General features: G+C 43.3%; 1 protein-coding gene across 10 annotated transcripts in view; it reads left to right on the forward strand.

Annotated features, from left to right (window-relative positions):
- Positions 1 to 18,909, forward strand: part of itpr1b (inositol 1,4,5-trisphosphate receptor, type 1b) — a 125,215-nt gene that overhangs the window by 85,487 nt on the left and 20,819 nt on the right. For 5 of the 10 annotated variants that reach the window (XM_053483587.1, XM_053483589.1, XM_053483591.1 and 2 more), the window contains 10 exons: positions 3,580 to 3,763; positions 4,035 to 4,285; positions 4,424 to 4,624; positions 5,569 to 5,679; positions 5,954 to 6,049; positions 8,461 to 8,595; positions 9,976 to 10,083; positions 10,456 to 10,648; positions 12,678 to 12,800; positions 18,593 to 18,768. In XM_053483587.1, the coding sequence (XP_053339562.1) occupies positions 3,580 to 3,763; positions 4,035 to 4,285; positions 4,424 to 4,624; positions 5,569 to 5,679; positions 5,954 to 6,049; positions 8,461 to 8,595; positions 9,976 to 10,083; positions 10,456 to 10,648; positions 12,678 to 12,800; positions 18,593 to 18,768 (1,578 nt within the window). Of the gene's footprint in view, positions 1 to 3,579; positions 3,764 to 4,034; positions 4,286 to 4,423; positions 4,625 to 5,568; positions 5,680 to 5,953; positions 6,050 to 8,460; positions 8,596 to 9,975; positions 10,084 to 10,455; positions 10,731 to 12,677; positions 12,801 to 18,592; positions 18,769 to 18,909 lie in introns of those variants that run through there. The other 5 variants (XM_053483584.1, XM_053483586.1, XM_053483588.1 and 2 more) reach the window with 2 other exon arrangements.

The following is an 18,909-nucleotide window of genomic DNA, read 5'->3' on the forward strand; positions in this document are numbered from 1 at the left end:
TGAAGTGTGAGAATGTTTGTGTTGGTTGCGTGAGGGGGCGTTTGTCTGTCCCGACTCGAATCTGAATATCGGCGTCGCTGCACAGAGGTGACGGCTTTATTATTCAGACTGCAGTTGAGGCACAGAGGATCCGCCATACGCCCACCCGCTCTCCCAGCTCCCCTCGCGGCGGCCCGTTCCCGTGGTTACGGCCGCTGGCTCAGAGCCGAGCCGGCGGGATCGCGCCTAGCCCCTATGAGCGGCGGGTTTTGTGCAACATCCCCTTGTTGATGCTGTGTGCGAGAAGCGTGTACAGGGAGTGGGCTGGTAGCGGAAGCCTGACCTGCTTCTTTGTTTATGCAGGCAGTTGTTTAATGACGCCACCCACACACACACACACACACACACACACACACCTCCTTATGCTGGTGCGCTTCCTGTGGTGTCCGGTCGCCCTGAGCCTGGAGCACTTCACTGATAAAACAGCAAACAATGAATGAGGGCTTGCGGGAACCTGCTGCCTGACCTTGAGCGATTGATTCATTCGTTCATTCATTCATTATCAGTAGCAGCATTATCAGTAAGCCGACTAAAGCGCACGGCATTAGATGCGCAGACACACGGTGGACGTTGCCGTCCCTCTCGGACAGTCTAAACCTCCTTAAACCTCTTTCAGAGGATGAGCGTAGCCGTTTACTTGAACTTGTAAAAACTTCATCCAGGCCTGAGCTTCTCCTCCTTAAATATGGACGACCAGAGTGACGGCTTTGCTCCAGGGGTTCACCTGTGTCCTGATTTATGTTTATTACATAAACTCCTCCCAGTCTCAAATTGCTGGTGGACTTTATTAACATTTATAGCATTTTGCAGACAACCTCATCCAGAGTGACTGACATTCTCAAGGGGCCCAACAGTGGAAACCTTCCGAACTATAGTCCAATGCCTCAACCACTGAGATACCCCCTGACACACCCATTTCATCAGTGTTTGGTGGTTTAAAGCAATTACGGCCGGGTGTTTTAGTGAGACACTCGGGGAGCTGGTGGTGATCCGTTTAGCCAGAACTCTGAGAGTTGAAGGTCTGATGTTTTAAACTGTCTGTCCTTTAATTATAAATAAATTTATTCCCATGTCAGCTTAATGAACTCATCTATCTCCAGAATTCACCTGATGTGTTGCAGTAAGTATTTTCTGGATGAAAAAAAAAATGTTTCATAGCCAGATATTTCACCCACGAGGTGAAGCTCATCTACATGTCACCAAAAACCATAACGGGTCAACCCGATACATGTCGAGTCTCACACGTATACACGTAAGCAGCATGAGAAAGGTCACGTATGTATGTCATGAACCCTGCACCGTAGTCACAGCAGCGGCTTGTCTTACACACTGGCTGCCCCGGCAGATCCTTATTGCCCATCGACTGATGAATCAGGAAATGCTGTTTGTTTTCGTCTGTTTGTTTTTCGGCCTTTTTTTTTTGGTCCTCCTGTGATGTGCTGTTTTTCTGGGTTGTTGTCATATGCCGGTCAGGTGCTGCCGTGTCAACAACATCGGCTGATGCTGGAGGGCTGTTTATACACACAAACACACACACACACACACACACACACACACACACACACACACACAGTCATGAGTCCTCCTCATTCACACTCTGTAATGATATAAACTAGTTCTGAATTATGTAACCTGTTTTGATCCACTCGGCAGATCAGAACCTGAATAAGACGAATCCCTGAATTCACAGGCTCGCAGAATTGACGTTAATTTCAAAATCTGCGTAAAACTGAAGAAATGGTCTTTTTTTTTATTTAGTTTTGTCATATTAATTAAATTAATACAACAAAAATATTCATAAAATTTCACAGTTGTCTTCTTTTAATACATACAGTACATCTTAAAGTTAGAATATCATGCAAAAGCTCCATCGACCCCTCCACACACACAGTAATTTTTTCATGAGCTTTAAGCCGTAATCATCAAAATTTAAACAAAACAACCATGAGGCTTGGAATATTTCACTTTACGTGTAATAAATAAAGAAATCTAAAATTATAGTAGAGTCTCACATTTTGAATTGAGTTTTCAAAATTAACTTATTTTGAGATGCACCATTAGGTGTCTTGGACTTTTTAAATCCTAGTATACTGTATGTTCCTGTGTGTGTGGATGTGTGTGTGCGCTATTCCCTTGAGTGTGAGTGAGTTTAACCTGGATAGAAGGCCGCTTATGTAACAAGCTTTCAAAACTGCCCTAGAAGCCGGCTGATAACTTTCTCTCTCTCTCTCTCTCTTTCTCTCTCTCTCTCACTTTCTCCCTCCCTCTCTCACTTTTCTCTCCCTCTAGCTCCGACACGCCACACACACATTGCGTGCCTGTTTGGCTTGTGAAAGTAGGGCAGGATTTTCCTACGCTCCTTTTTTCTCTCCTTTTTTTTTTCCTGGCCAAGATCACGAGCGAACAAGTCCCCCCTCTCTCTTCTCTCTCATTGCCTCTCTCTCTCTCTCTCTCTCTCTCTCTCTCTCTCTCTGTACTCTGTCCCCTCAGCTGAGTTAAATGCTTATGTAAGGAGGGACTGTTGATGTGGGGGGAGAAAAACATAAAAAAAAAGGAGGAAAGTAGGACAGGATATACCAGAGAAGAAAAAAACAACACTGCATGATCCTTCAACCTGAGCTGCAGCGCCCCCTTTTCCTAATTCTTTACACATTCAGCTCAGTCAACATTAAGAGGAAGAGCGAAAGGGCACCATTTATTATTGGCATAAGGTGCATTAATGAAGTGAACAGGAACCACTCTTTTTGTGCATGTGTGTTTGAGTGTGCTCGTATGTACGTGCGCAGGCAGATGGCGATAAATCAGGTGAGCTAAGAGAGGCACTCCAGGTTATTTCCGTGTGTGTGTGTGTGCAGGTTATGTAACTCCGGTGGTGTGAGCTAGGCAGGCAGTAAACAGGGCTGAGGGAGGGACGTGAGAACGGAACCCAGGAGCATGGCTGCGTTGTGCCACGCTTCATGAGGTCTTTAAAGGGAAAGGCCTTTAATTCCAAATGAAACACGCTCAGTGTCCAAACTCTACATCTTTTAAAACCTGGGTAACTGTTGCTTTCGGGGAAATTTCAGTGTTAGAGAGCTGGTTAAGTGTTTTTCCTGCGTGCTGGATTCAGCTGATGGAAAACTCAGTGAGCTATGTTAAACCAGAGAGGCTCTCCAGCCCTGGCTTTGACCTCCGCTCATTCCACAAGTCTGCAGGAAACAATGTTCTCTCTCTCAAGGTGTAAAAAAAAAAACACACACACACACCTGCAACTCTAGGTCAAGTTGCAGTTTTGAGCCAAGTTAAAGCAATCCATAAATATTTTAGCCAAAAATTCCAAAAGTTTTCCATGAACGAATATTTCACACTGCCGTATTCTCTGCCATCTTTTATTTATTTATTTTATTCTGCTCACTTTAAAATCTTTTTAAAATTTTTTAACATTTACATTTTCTAAACTTCCACTGCAAACCAGCAGTTTCACAATCTCCACTACTAGAATACAGTTTGTTTCCTTAACGTGTTCCCTTTGTTCTTTTCCGTCTCCCCTTTGCCCTCCAGAGATCATTCTTCATCAGGCTGACGAGGGACAATAAGTCGGAGAAGTTCTTCAAGGTGTTTTATGAGCGGATGAAGCTGGCCCAGCAGGAGATCAAAGCCACGGTGACGGTCAACACCAGCGACTTGGGCAGCAAGCGCAAAGACGAGGACACGAATGACAAGGAGGCGCCCACCAAAAAGAAAGGTCTGGGCCTTAAACTGATTAATCAGGCAGATTAAAAAGAAGGGGTGGAGGTTGAGTATCCAGGAGCTTAAATAGCGCTAAGGCTAGTAACGTTGTACAAAAGGTTTCTGTTGTAAAAAATTTTAAATTGTATATTGACTTTGTTTAGATGCTAAATGAATGACCTCCAGACTATCCTAGCCTTTAAATGTGTCCAGCCAGGTTACTTTACTCTCTGTGACACTACCACAGCAGGTTAAAATTCTTGAGCGGAATTTTTTTTCCCTTTCAGTAAAAGATGTGGCCGTAGTCACCGAGGAGGTGCGCGAGCAGCTTCTGGAAGCCTCCGTGGCCACAAAGAAAGCTTTCACCACGTACCGGCGGGAGGTGGACTCGGACGAGCATCTGGGCGGGGGCGAGGTGCAGGCCACCTCGGGGGAGAAGAACCAGGATGAGAATGAGATGAGCGTCACCATCACTATCATGCAGCCCATCCTGCGCCTCATGCAGCTCCTCTGCGAGAACCACAACCGTGAGCTGCAGGTCTGCCACATGTACAATCACTCACTGTACTGCCCCAAACCTGTGCTAAATGCCGGTCCCAAAAAATAAATATTAATTCTCCTTCACATCCTTTGTATGCATTTTTTTTTCCACTGAGCTCTTTTTCCTCCTCTCCAGAACTTCCTGCGCTGCCAGAACAACAAAAACAATTATAACCTTGTGTGTGAGACGCTGCAGTTCCTCGACTGCATCTGTGGCAGCACCACAGGAGGTCTGGGTCTGCTGGGGCTCTACATTAACGAGAAGAACGTGGCGCTCATCAACCAAACCGTGGAGAGCCTCACCGAGTACTGCCAGGGCCCCTGCCACGAGAACCAGGTGGGCACGCCCGAGCACATGCACACGCTCCGGCGCGCTTTAAATACGCACGTGTATGTGCTGACACAATGTTTCTACCAGCTGCGTCTCCTACGTTCATTATATTGCCAAAAGTATTCACTCCCCCATCCAAATCAGTTAATTCGGGTGTTCCATGACTCACTTCCAATGGGTGCAGGTATATAAAAACGAGCACCTGCCAAGTCCAGTTGTGACATTAATTTATGGGAACTTTGGCAAAATTCCCATAAACACACTCCTCAACCTTGTGGAAAGCCCTCCCAGAAGAGCTGCAAAGGGGGCGGGGCCAACATCATATTTAATAAAATAAATAATAGTAATAAATCAATCTGAAATAAATAAATAAATTCATATCAAGCCCATCTCTATGGATTGAGAATTTGTTGTTACTCAAGTTCATATGCATATGAAGACAGGTGAGTGAATACTTTTGGCAATATAATGAACATGTAAACGTCTCCCACATGCTTGATATAAAAAGGCCGCATGAACAAAGCACATGCCGCATTAAGGACTTAAATTTCCTGCGTAAAAAGACTTGCGAGCAGATCTGACTCCACCGCCGCATAATGATACACATTATTTCCATTGTGCCCAGTTTCTGTGGCGCCAAAGGCTCCTAATTACATAATAGCTGAGGCGCTTTGATCTGTACTGATGACGTCATTACTATTTTCCCTCGAACAGCGTAATCAAATGATTAGACGGTGCTCTTCCGATCGCGCACTCATTAAAGGAACACTGCGATTGTGTAACGGAACACCGATCTATAACGCACGGGTCCGAGTTCGGCTGCGATCGTGTGTTTTTGTGCCTTATCCATGCATTCAGTCATTTCTTGTAGATTAGTGCAAGATCAGATGAGATCATCCTATGAATTTGTGTCATAACCGTGACGTACGACATACGCAAACCTCTTTCAGAACTGCATCGCCACTCACGAGTGCAACGGCATCGACATCATCATTGCACTCATCTTAAACGACATCAACCCTCTGGGCAAGAAGAGGATGGACCTTGTGCTAGAGCTGAAGGTGTGAATAGCATTTCTCACACATACACACACACGCGCACACAAACATTTATGCAAATACAATACCACACTCTACTTTTAGATTAAGTTTAGTAGTAAAGTAGTCATTTGGAAATAGCTGTGGTAGACCTTTGCTGTGTTTGTAACACAGATCCAGGTGACTGGGCCCAAGTTGAGTTTTAAATAACTGTGACGTATCCAAACTCGAGACTTGGATTTGCTGTCATGTGATATCAAACAAAAGCTTGTCTCTAAAATGTATCTTTGTTGAGCAGAATAACGCCTCCAAGCTGCTCCTGGCCATCATGGAGAGCCGTCATGACAGCGAGAACGCAGAGCGGATCTTATACAACATGAGGCCTAAAGAACTGGTGAGTGACAAGCGGTCGTAGGACTAGCAGTACCGGAGACATTTACAGACGCGTAACTATAGCGGACCTCCTTCATAAACCTTTTAGTAAAGTCGTGTGTACTAAAGGGTCAGTTTTTTTTTATTGTATTTACCCGTAAGTACTGATAAATAGCAATCATCTGTAAATTACAGGTGTGTGTGTGTGTGTGTGTGTGTGCTAACCAGAGCTGATATAAGGAGGGTGATGTCCACAAAACAGCATTAATAAAAATAACGAAGAAAAAAGTACAAAGTGACGACTAAACCAACTGCTTGGAAAAAGAAGAAAATTCTAAAACTGATGTTAAATCACATATTTAAATAAATAAATAAATAAATAAATAAATAAAAAGAATCTTTTCCAGATGAGTATCAGCATAAAAATATGGCGATGAATTACAGCGGTAAATTCAGCGTTATCATTAAAACCAAATCAAGATCTAATGAAAGGGATTTGACACAAAAACCGAGTCCAAAAATAATACTGTTCTTACTGCTAATGTTGGACGCCAAGTCATGAGAGAGCTGTTTAAAACTGACTTGATGCCTTGGCAAACTTAAACTGATTTTAAAGCCAGCTTCAATAATAATCCAAGTCTCTAAATAATGCTAATCAGGCATATAGGAAATGACGGGCCTAAAAAAATGTTATTATAATGAAGCAATTTCAACTTGAGTCTGTACAAACAGAGGGATTAATCACAAATCATAAGATTTGAGGCAAATCAGACAAGATTTGCATCGGTTAAAGTTGCAGAAATTTACACAAATTCAGGAACCCCAGTCAGACACGTAGGATTTATTTATTCATTTATTTGTATCCAGTGTAAACACTCATATAAACTGTTTACAAATAACATACTAACAGTTCAGCTAATAAACGAGGCCAAGTGTGCATAAAGTGTTTCACACAAACATTCACCCCACTTGAACTTTTTTCCCATATTGTAGCGTCACATCCTGAACCCAAAATGGAATTAACCAGGATTATATTTTCGTGGGTCTACACACAAATCAGCCAGTCAGTCTTAAGGAACAGGCTTCTTGGCTGCATCTCTGAATAATCCCTTCTGTTCCTGGTTACTGGTTTATATTGAACATCTTGTGTCTAGGAATAATCATAGTCATGTCTTAGTTTAATTTAGCTTTAAAAAAAAAAAATGGTTTAATGGCGCTGATGTTCATGTCTGGGATTTTTTTCTTCTTCTTTTCTCTTGATTAACACCTGTGTATGCTGCTTGGTCTTCATCATGCTGTTTATTTAGAAATGTTGGGAACAGGTGTATTTATATTAAGCTCACATGACACTGTAAATTGCACACAGGTGAACTTAGGTCTGATGTCATCAGGATGAATGTAGGATAATCACATCAACTGGGTGAATAACTGTGCAGGCAATATGTTTTTCTGGTGAAAATTTTATTAATCCCACAGGGAAATCACTTTGTCTTGGTCACAGTTGCTTCCTTGTCACAAGAGTAATAAAATAGTAATAAATTGAACAAGGGGAATTAGAAAAACCCACCTAAAAAACAGTAAACAGTGGCTTTCTTATTGCACTAATAGGAGGGTACATGACATCATGTAAATCATGACTGAAGTCCCATATATTGCACTTAGAAGGAAAAAAGGGGGAAAAAGAGCAATGCACAAAAAATGCATTTAGAAGTTTCAGGTTTTATTTATTTCTTTGGAAAGGTTCATGGGGGTGAATACTATACAAGCTACTATATAGAATGTAGATACTAAGCACTGAAAGGATTTTTTTTTTCCATGCCTATGTCTGTCTATAGTGTGATTACCACATACAAGAATTTCAACACATGTGCCCACTGCAGTATTTCTATAAAGGTGCCCCAAGTGTGGTGGTTGGTGCCGGGGTGTAGATATACAACGTACATTTGAAACCACAGCCCTAAAGATAAAGTTGTTAGAACGAGAACGATGTGGTTGAAAGTGTTGGCAAGGCTGTTGGTACAGGTCTTTACAGACGTCTGCGCTAAGAACTTTAACCTAAACACAGAATGAGACGGCATTGAAATTCCTGTCTGTGATAACTGTTCTCACACACACACACACACACACACACACGCACGCACACACACACACACACATGCACACTGACAATTTGAATTATTCCTTTAACCAGGTTGTGGAATGCTGCTTGCCCTGTTGACTTCTCATTTTCAAAAAAAAAAAAAAAAGACGTGTTTCTGCAAGTGTGCCCGTTTTTTTCTTCTTCTTTTTTTTTTTTCACTGTACTGAAAGCATGCACTCTTAATTGCTGACACACAAACGTGCACGCCCTAAACAAAGCACGTGCACACACGGGCTCATACAGGCGCGGGCACACACACAAACACACGTGGTGTATGTGGTTGTTGCACGCAGGTGGAGGTGATAAAGAAGGCGTACATGCAAGGAGAGGTGGAAGTGGAGCACACCGAGGAGGACGGGGAGGGCGAGGAAGAGCATGCCGCCTCCCCGCGCAATGTCGGCCACAACATTTACATCCTGGCCCATCAGGTACATGCTCACACACTGTTTCAGTCTCATGCAAATACACTTGAGCTGTAAGAGCATATAGACACATGCAATCCTATAAAAACAAACATTTACATGCAGTGTTATTATGAGAGCCGCTAAGCAGTTAATAAACAGTTGACGGAATTAAAGCACTTAAGAAACAATTTATTAATTGCAGTTACATATACATGAATAGCTGCTGCGTTAAAGGTTTTTGGGATTTTAGTCTTCCATGGCAGAACTCTCCATGTGGTTTTACCTAATCTGTGTTACATAATCAGAGGGCAAGCAGACACCTCTCATGACTCACTCTGGCCCCGCGTTCAAAAAATACACAGAATCACAGAAAATCTCCCAACAGCTGCGTATCACGCCTACTCTAGCTCTGCCGAACGGTGCTATAATCGTACAACTATTGTTTAACGAGGTGTAGCGACAACACGCCTGCTCGTCTCATCTAGTCACTTATCATCTGATTGTTATTCATCACTATTCAGCAGATAAGAAAACGGATATCTCAATCAATCCTCAAAAAAGCCAAACCAGACCTGAAAACTGTTTTTTTTTCCTTCCCCTTTTATATTAGTAATGGCCTACTCTCTCAATACTGACGTCGTCTCCCTCGTCCCGATCGGCTGCTGCCTCTTATCTGTCACTTTATAATCAGACTTCTTTCACGCCTGAAGCCAGAGCCTGATGATGGTGTTGGACGTATCTGAGCTTGCGTTTGACACTCGTACATGTGTTTGCAGCTGTTTTCTGACCTTACACCCCTGACCTGGCGTCAACTGTGATTTAGTGTGACGTGCTCGCTGCGGCTCGAATTTACATTCTACAGGAATTTTCTCACCTTGTTAAATACACCTTCTTTAAGTTGTAAGAAATGTACCTGTATATACCTCATATAATACACTTTAACGCTTTAACCGGCAAAAGTCTCTGGGGAGGAAACTTTGTAGCCCTTAAAGAACAAATCCAAAAAGAAAACTCACACAATATACTTTATAATCTGTAATTATATTCTACACAATGTATTTTTTATTTATTTATTTTTTTGGATGCACAGTGACTGAGTCTGCTGTGAAATTTGCTCCAGAATGTCCTTGCCATTAAATACAGAGACCGTTTCCTTTCCTCTCTTTCTCTCCAGTAATGTGTGTATAATTTATATATTAAATAAACAGTACATTCAACGGTACAATGAATAACCTGCGTATTTGACGCAGCATGGAAATAATCAGAACAGGTTTTATTAAAATTTGTTGTAAGATCGTGGCAAGTTTATATGGACACCTTAATAATCTGACAAACCATCTTTCTCTTTGTCTGTGCAGCGTATATATAATCACTTAATCGCTTTTCTTTCTTTCGTACCTACAGCTGGCCAGACATAACAAAGAGCTGCAGGCCATGCTGAAGTCAGGAGGAACGTACGGTGAGGGTGACGAGGCTCTGGAGTATTACGCCAAACACACAGCTCAAATAGAGGTCTGTACTTCTGTTCTGTTTCTGGCAGCCATTTTGGATCTGCTTTCCTCAGATTCTTCAGCTCCAGAAAGACAGCGCGGCAGTAGTGTAATCTGATCGGATACCTGCGTATTAAAGGAAAACCGATGCGAGGACGCACAAACACTCTAATCCTACATAGTCTGTCTTATCCCAGCATTTAAGCTAGCGCTAGGACTGCTGCTTAGCTCTGTAACCATTTCAATTAATTAGAGAGCCGACCATGTGCTGAGTCAGGTGCCTTAGAAGCGATAATGCACGTAAATTTTTTCCCGTGTAGTCTGTACACTTGTACTTTATGGTGATTTTTCACGAGGTTGTTGCGGATGAGCGTAACCTGTGTTTGTTGCTCAGATCGTGCGGCTGGATCGCACCATGGAGCAGATCGTCTTCCCCGTGCCCAACATCTGCGAGTTCCTCACGCAGGAGTCCAAGCTGCGAGTGTACTACACCACGGAGCGAGACGAGCAGGGCAGCAAAATCAACGACTTCTTCCTGCGCTCCGAGGACCTCTTCAATGAGATGAACTGGCAGAAGAAACTGCGAGGTACTCAAGAGACCTCTGGTAGCGCAGACTCCGTGCCCTGTGCGTGGCCCCATCTCTCACTTCCTCTCAGGTCCTAAATAAGGTGATTTACACACTCTCTCACTCTCCGGGTGCAGCTCAGGGCGCACCTTCCTCAGGCGAAACCCTGATCGCATTCCACCAGGCGGGTGAGCAGGGTGGGTAAAGCAGTCAAAGTAGGCAATATAAGTTATTTCTGTTAAGGCATGAAATATACTGTACAGCCATTTAAGTGCAACAGTCTACGCAGAGTAAAAATAAACGCGCAGCTTCTCGGCTAGATCGAGCGGATTTATCAGGGTCCCATTTGGAAAAGGGAAGGAGAGAAGGGAGTGCGAGGAGCAGAGCACAAGTAGGAGGAAGAGGTCGATAAAAGTTCAGGTGTGCGTCGAGAATGACGAAACACGTGGGAAGAAAAGAAAAGCGCTTTGAATCCGAACGGAAGCATGAGAGGTGTCTCAGCGGAAACGAAGGCAAACGATCAAGCCTCGATTCCCTTAATAAAATTGGGAGGGAGAGCCGGAGGAAGCGAGTGAGTGCTGAGGAAAATGCCAAGTGCCCTGTGAAAAAAAATAATAATAAAATAAAGAAAACAAAAGAAAAGGAGGCAATAATATTAGCTATTTCAGTCCAGTGGGAGAGGAAGAGCACAAACATGTTTCTGTGCATTCAGTGCAGTATTAGAGTCTTATTTTTTAATTACATGGTGGCAATGAGCTCTTGGTAACCAGGATAAGGGCAGAGTAACCTTCAAGTGCTGATAGGCTCAATTTACTTCACTTGTCATGAGGTCTTGTGGAGGGAGGGTGTAAAAGAAAAAAAGTAATAAAAAAAAATGTTTGTTTTTTTCTTTACTCTTTTATAATAGAGTGCTATAAGTGTAAACGTTCACAGTTTTGCTCCACCATCCCCCTGTGGGAGTGTGTAAATGATCTTTTTCACACACAACAGCAGTTTCTTATCAGTTCGAAAACCTCAAAGCCAGAAGCTGGTCGTTGGCATTACGGGTGTGAAGGTATAGCGTGATAACAGAGTGACATGATGACATACCGTTGTTTTTACATATTTGGGATTTTGTACAAATTGTTCAATAGTGTTTATGAGTAATAAATAGAGAAATTAAAATTTTTTAAGTTTAAACTGGCCGTACAGTAAGATCAACAGTCCGCGAGTTCGTTTGCGCAACCCTGAATAGATGCCATGGAGGTTTCCATGGAAACCAGCCCCTGCGTGAGCCCTTTAACCGTTAATGTTCTGCAGGGCACGCAAATCTTAATCACCAGCCTCAGTTCAGTTCACGTGTTTTATTCCTGGTCCAAACAGGACATTTAGATCATGCAGGTTGTGTTAAATTAGCCGTAGATGTGCTAATGGGACTCCGCGGTCTCCAAAACAAAATTTATATGGACTGAATGAATAAATAAATGAATAAATGATTTAGACAAAGAAAGTAAGAAGAGGTGCTGTGAAGATGAGAGAAACATTCCAGCCTCACTAGGATACATTCAGCCACCTTTAACCCAATGAGACGCCCACCTGAGGTCGATTCAGGACACGTAGACGCTTGCGTACGAGTCTGTTCAGTCTGTAAAATGCTTCTAGAAAAGAACAAAAAACTATTTGCAAACTGAAAAGCAAACACAGTTTTGCAGTTTTGCGCTTTTTAAATCTCTCGTGCAGCCAAAAGCCGTTTAGTCCGAGTTCTGCACTAACTCGGCAGGATTTAATAATCATCATGGTATGTTTATGACTGATAACCTTTTAATGCGAAAGTTCTGTGTGTGAGTGTGTGGGGGGAAATCAGATCTTAAGACATGTGCCTGTTTGTTACACAGGGTGTGGTAGGTGAATGCAGATGCATGACCTGTGTTGCAGTTGTTTGCATGTGCGTGCTACGCTTTGTATCAACTTCTTAAGTTTAGTTAGTGTGTACATTTAAGATGTTTGTGTGTAGATAAGTTTTGAGTGAGCGTGTTTGCGCCGTCTCTCTCTTTCTCTCTGTCCTCTTTAGCTCAGCCCATTCTGTACTGGTGCTCAAGAAACATGTCCTTCTGGAGCAGCATCTCGTTCAACCTGGCTGTTCTCATGAACCTGCTCGTGGCCTTCTTCTACCCCCTGGAGGGAGTGCGCGGAGGTGAGACGCACTCGCACAGGCAGAGACGTCATTGTGTGTGTGCGTGTGTATAAACGGGAATATGATTCTAATATAAAAAAAAATGTATTAATGATCTGATGCATGAGATCTGAAACTAGACGATTTCCCGTGATAAAAGTTTAAAGCTGATTTGATGTGGTGTGATCACCTACACACATATATACACACACAGACACTCACGAGCCCGTATGACTGATAGTCACCCCACCGGGTGTCTCGGCCGGCTGAGACGCACAGTGGACCCGAGGCGTCCGACAGCACCATGTAAGAGGTGAAAGGTCTGTTTCTCACGGAGACGTAAGTTAAGAAAGCAGCCTCAGCACCAGGCACCAAATAGACATCACTGCTTGAATATAAAAAACAGAAATAGAAAATATTTTTCTCAACTTCTCACCAAACTTTCACGCCTCTGCGCGCTGGGTTTAAGTTACACACACACAGACAAAGGTGTTAGGGGCTAAAGTGGTAATTTGGTGCAACACTCTCTCCATGCAAGAGGTGAAATGCGTGATGGGAAGGACCTGAGCGGACCGAAGCTGCGTGTGTGTTGTGTTGTGTGTGTGTGTGTCTTTGACCCGAGTCTGCCTCCGGACCCAGCTCTAACGCCACGTATTCTTCAGCTTTATCAAGCTGCGCACTGATGTAAATACACCCCCAGGCCCACACACGTGCAGCCGTGTACTTCTCAGCAGCGCTTAATTTATGTGTTTTGTAAGACTTTCCATAAGACTTCTGCTTTACATTTCTGTTGAAATTTTTTTTTTTTTTTTACTGCAACATGTTCTGCAAGAGTGTTTCTTAGAAGCTTCGCACTCTGCCCCGTGTTAAACAAACATTTAACTTGAATTTGTTTTTTTCCTTCGTTGTAAGTTGCCTTAGAGAGCTGATCGCTACCTGTTCATCATTAGATACAGACGGAGTCATTGCTTCTGTAAGGTTTTCTTTTTTTCCCCTTCTTTCTCTTTCCTTTGACATAATTTGAATTTTCAGGATACACTTACATTCACTTTTAGGCATTTGGCAGAAATTCTTATCCAGAGCAACTTACAAATCTCTTTTTCGCCCTTTTTCACTTTTTTTTCCTCCCTCTAAAACAAAATCATTTGTTTTTTTAAATCATGTTTTACATCCCACATCGAGGTAACTGAGGAACTTATTCAAGGTTACCTGGATGAACGGTTTCGGAAAAAAATCCCTGCGTTTTAGCCAACTCGCAGGATCTCAGGAGCTTGAGGAATCGCGGGACATTTTTGCCGTCTGATGTAATGTTTTAGCAAATAAAATGTTATGATAAATAACCATTGTCTGGCAAACTGATCTGTCTGTCTTTGTTTCTTTCCCCCGATTTTTCACCTCATCTTTTTCCAATCCTTAGCAAATTTAGCAAGTATTTAGAGAAATACACTGTCAGGGCAAAAAAAATCAATTCAATCAACTTTTAGCTATGATTTCAACTCACACAACGTGGTGTCCAGTTTTATGTTTGAAAAGGATTCCTCGTGCTCCCAGAACTACTCTCTCCTTCACAGTTTTAATGAATGATTATGGACGTGCCATCAGATGATGTGATGACCTGGAGATTCAGTACATTCAGGTCGTCAGCTGACTTCATTTTATTGCCCCATAACGTTGCCGAGTCTAGACTTGAGCAACTGATCAACACCAAATCATAAAACTGGTTTCAGAAGACACAGTGCATGATGGGTGCATCACTTCATGAGCTTCACTTCTCACCCTGACACGCCCATCACCCTGGAATAGGATCAACCAGGTCACATGACCTTTTTCCATCACTCCAAAGTCCAGTCTTTATGCTCCCTAACAAACTGAAGCCTTTTTTTTAAACAAAGTTGACAGTTCTGTGCTTCTCCTTCCAGGTTTTGATAAAGTGTTGAATCATTCTTAACTCCAATCATTTAAAATCTCCTTAGTTGTTTTGTTTGCAGCTCAATAATTTAACCCGACTGAAACGGTGGCTTCTTTACAAAAAACTATTTTTTTAGTGTATAAAACAACAATAATAAACAGATTACAAAAATGTTGTTGCGAAATAAGTATACGGCTCACTTCTGCTTATCAGGTAAATGACACACACACACACACACACACACACACACAAATAGATTTCCTCCTGATAGTCCCGTGTCTGATCCATGATGGTGTAATCACACTGTGTGTTGTCTGTTGTACTGATAGTTTCATCATCCTACAATCTGATTACTTCTTTTTAGTTTAACTAAAGTGTGTGTGTGTGTGTGTTGTGTGTTTGTGTGTGAGAGAGAGAGAGAGCGAGAGAGATTGTGTAATGTGACAGCTATCTTCTGAATCTGAGCTTTTGGCCTTGAAATCCCAGCAGCTCGTTAGCTTTAAGTTTGATCAGTTACGGAGCACAACAGAGTGCCTGAACATCTTCAGCTGAACACGTGCACACACACACACACACACACACACACACACGTTGCACATGCACACTCTCAGAATAGAACATTGTTTAGTAGGAGATTAATCCTGGAAAGCATTTGTTAATAGAGAGAGAGAGGGGGACCCTCCGCGTCCTCGTTTGTCCCTGCAGCGCACATGTTCGGATGTGGCGGTGTTTATGATTAGACGTATGTAAATATCGCGCAGAAGCATGTGATTTTCGATCGCTACCACCCCAATTATTCAAAAACACCCGTTTCCATCGCTCCTTTTCACATCTAGTTTTAGTTCAATGTTTCCATCCCAGCCAAGCATAAAAATCTCCGGCCATATTTAGGTGATTTCTTTAAATATCTATTCTGTTTTTTTTTCTTTCCCCCTTGCGTTTTTTAAATGTTTGCATAAAAGAGCGAGCTTTTCCGGAAAGGACTCTGTACTCGCTCTTCCTTTTACTGCAGCGATCATCCTAATTTCTTTTTCTTAATATATTTTTTTTTATCTCCGCTTTATCTTTGTTTGTTTTTCTCTCGCTCCTTCTTTTTCCCCTCTGTGTGTGTGTGTGCACGCGATGAGTCCTGCCATTGTTGCAGTGCCGGCGTTAAAAGTGAAAAGCCGTGCTTTGAGAGCTCTAAACTGTGTATTGTTCAGGCCTGGGTCAGGCAGCGCCCTCTCTTTTGTTAAAGCTTCCTTCATCCACTCGAGCCTTTCAGTCCCTTCATGTCGTCTTCCTACACGGGGCGTCCGTAGCTCAAATCCCCTCACACAGCCCGAGAGAGAGAGAGAGAGAGAGAGAGTGAGCAAGCCAGTCGCCCACACTCGAGGGCGGTTCAGTTCAGGTCACCGCAAGCGACGTGTGAGAGCGCGACAGCAGATCTGACCAGAAACGGCCGTCTGTGCAAATAATCTAGTAAATCTTTAACGTGTAGAAACGCAGGCCCGAAGTGTGACACGCGGCGTTGGCGTGTATCTCTAATTTTCATCGCAGGAGATCGTTGTCATCTCAAACAAGCTGCCAGCGGCTTAAACAAACTTCTCAACGAGGAATAAGGGAAGTGGGCCAGTTCGGGGCTTTTCTGCTCGGCCTCTCAATAATTTGGTAGCACTTTCTTTTCTTTTTTTTTTTTCTTTTCAGCACCTGATTGTGGCATCTGAAGTGTGAAGGCCACAAAACTCTGCTCAGTGGATTCTCAATGACAGAAACGAAACTGGGGTGTTAACAACACGCAGCGAAGTCTTTTTCCTCTTTTATTTTTATTTGATTTTAATTTTTTAGAACACGACCCAGTCGTCATTTTTCAAGCACACGCTCGTTTTCTGTTTTTATTCTGTACAATGTTCTCACCCAGAGGTCGTTTAATGTACCAACTCCTCCAAGCCCCGGAGCGAATCATCTCCCTTTTCCTCTTCTTACCTCATTTATTCATCCTTGTTGTCTCTTGCTTTGCCACTTACCTTCTCCACTTCTACCCTTTTCCCTTTTCCACACCTTCTCAGTGGGATTTAGGTCAGTGTGTGCAGAGCCAGTACTGAAAAGTAGCCCTCAAACACACACACACACATAGAGAGAGAGAAAGACTTAACTACAATTGTTACAATTACTGCTTTCTTTCCCTCTTTTTCTCTCCTCCTGTTTTTCCCACACAGACAGTAGGAGAGACTAGTTCTAGAGATCACACACACACACACACACACACACACATTTATTACTTGCACCTACTCCACCGTGTTTGTTTCATGTGTCTCAGGATAATCTCCCGAGACTTTGTGACTCACTGCAGCATTTGGAATTGAGTTAGCGAGCAGGGCCTGTCCTTCCCTCACCCACCATCAGGCACTGCTTTCTCCGTGTGTGTGTGTGTGTGTGTATGGTCAGACAGATGAATGGATGTAGGCAGGGAGGAGCTGGTGACGTGCGGCCCCGGCTGCGTCTCTGGCTGCGGGCCCTGTGGGCCGGAGCTCCTCTCCTTTCTCAGACCGAGGCTCATGCATCTTTCAGCAGACGATGGCTATTTTTAGCGTCCTGTGTTATGTAACCCGCACCTGTCATTTGATCTCCGCACGACGGAGGGAGAGAGAGAGAGAGAGAGAGATGGAGGGTGTTAGGGGCTTAAACGTCGCTTCTGTGTCGACCTCACACATCCAGCCAACGCTTTTCCTCCCACACGGTCACACACACACACACACACACACACACACACCAACCTGGATACTCTCACACGTTCGGCCCTGATGGGTGTGCACATGCACGTGCATATATATGTGTGTGTGTTTGACAGTTCAGGGCAGGTCCTGGAAACCAGGTAGACTGACAGACTTGCATTGAAGCCTCATTTGAATATTTCGCTCTTGATGACTTATGCAATCAGGCTTTCGCTCCCTTTTCTTTTTCATCAACTCGCCCTTTCCTCAGGGGGGTTAGAATGTGCCCGAGCACGTTCAGCAGGTGAATCCACTGCGCACACACTTCCGCAGCACAAATCATCCGTGTGTGTGTATGTGTGTTTTTCTCTTTCTCTCTCTCTCTTTTTTTACATTTTTTTTTCGTCTGACTCTGTGAGCCACTTAGAGTTCCTAGGAATAGACTTTGCTCGAGTCACGTGAGATTCTTTTGTTTTATTTTCCGTAAATACAGTTCAGCCGAGTGACTCACGGTTGCGTAAATGCAGATTAAGACGGCTGGGAACAGGAAAAGTAGAAAAAGTAGAAGAAAGAAAAAGCAAGTTGGGTCAAGAGCATTTTGAATTAAAAAAAAAATTTGTTTTGCAGTTTAAACTTTTTATTTGGGGGGCGGGGGGGGGGTGTTTTCTAAATGCTAAATCCTTTAGAGCAGTAGAGAGAGAATCAGACCTGGACAGCTGACACACTCACTTGTCATTGTGTGTGTGTGTGTCTTGTTTTTTCCCCCTTCTTCAAACACACGCTCCAATTTCAGCCGCACGCATCACTGAAAAACCAGCGTGGCTAAATCTGTAAGCGCTCGGGTGACACATGACATTCACTCGTTTCCTTACAAGATTCCTTACGTTTAGTGTAAAGTGACCGATCACACTGACTACAGTAGCTCCAGAACGTTCTGACATCACTTCAGTTCCTGACTTTTGAGTTTTTAGTCTTTATTTATTGCACCGCTTGTTGCAATAAATAGGGAAACACTGTATTTAAGTTTTTCTGGTTTTACTACAATAATTATAAATAGAAAAAAATAAGCCACTTTACTCCCACAAATAGTAACAGTAGTAACGTAAACATCCACGGACTTCTAGTTTGTGATTGTAAAAAGCAGGGTTTTCCACACTACATGTGAGCATGATGACTCTAAAGTTCTGTGTGTGTGTGTGTGTGTCATTCAGGAACTTTGGAGCCTCATCTGTCGGCGTTGTTGTGGGCGGCCATGTTGGTGTCTTTGGCCATCGTGATCGTGCTGCCGCAGCCTCACGGGATCCGAGCTCTAATCGCGTCCACCATCCTGCGACTCATCTTCTCTGTGGGCCTCGAACCTACGCTCTTCCTGCTCGGGGCGTTCAACGTAAGTGTCTGTCTGATCAGGCTGCTTGTGAACTGAAAGGTGTGTGTGTGTTTGTTGTGTGTAAGTGTAAGTAAAAGTAACCTCTGCATTCTCGGACTGCACCCTGTGTTGAGCTGAGGTGTGGAGTGCGTCACTCGTCTT

This window comes from Clarias gariepinus, chromosome 23 (genome assembly GCF_024256425.1).
Source record: "Clarias gariepinus isolate MV-2021 ecotype Netherlands chromosome 23, CGAR_prim_01v2, whole genome shotgun sequence".
NCBI classification, from domain to species: Eukaryota; Metazoa; Chordata; class Actinopteri; order Siluriformes; family Clariidae; genus Clarias; species Clarias gariepinus.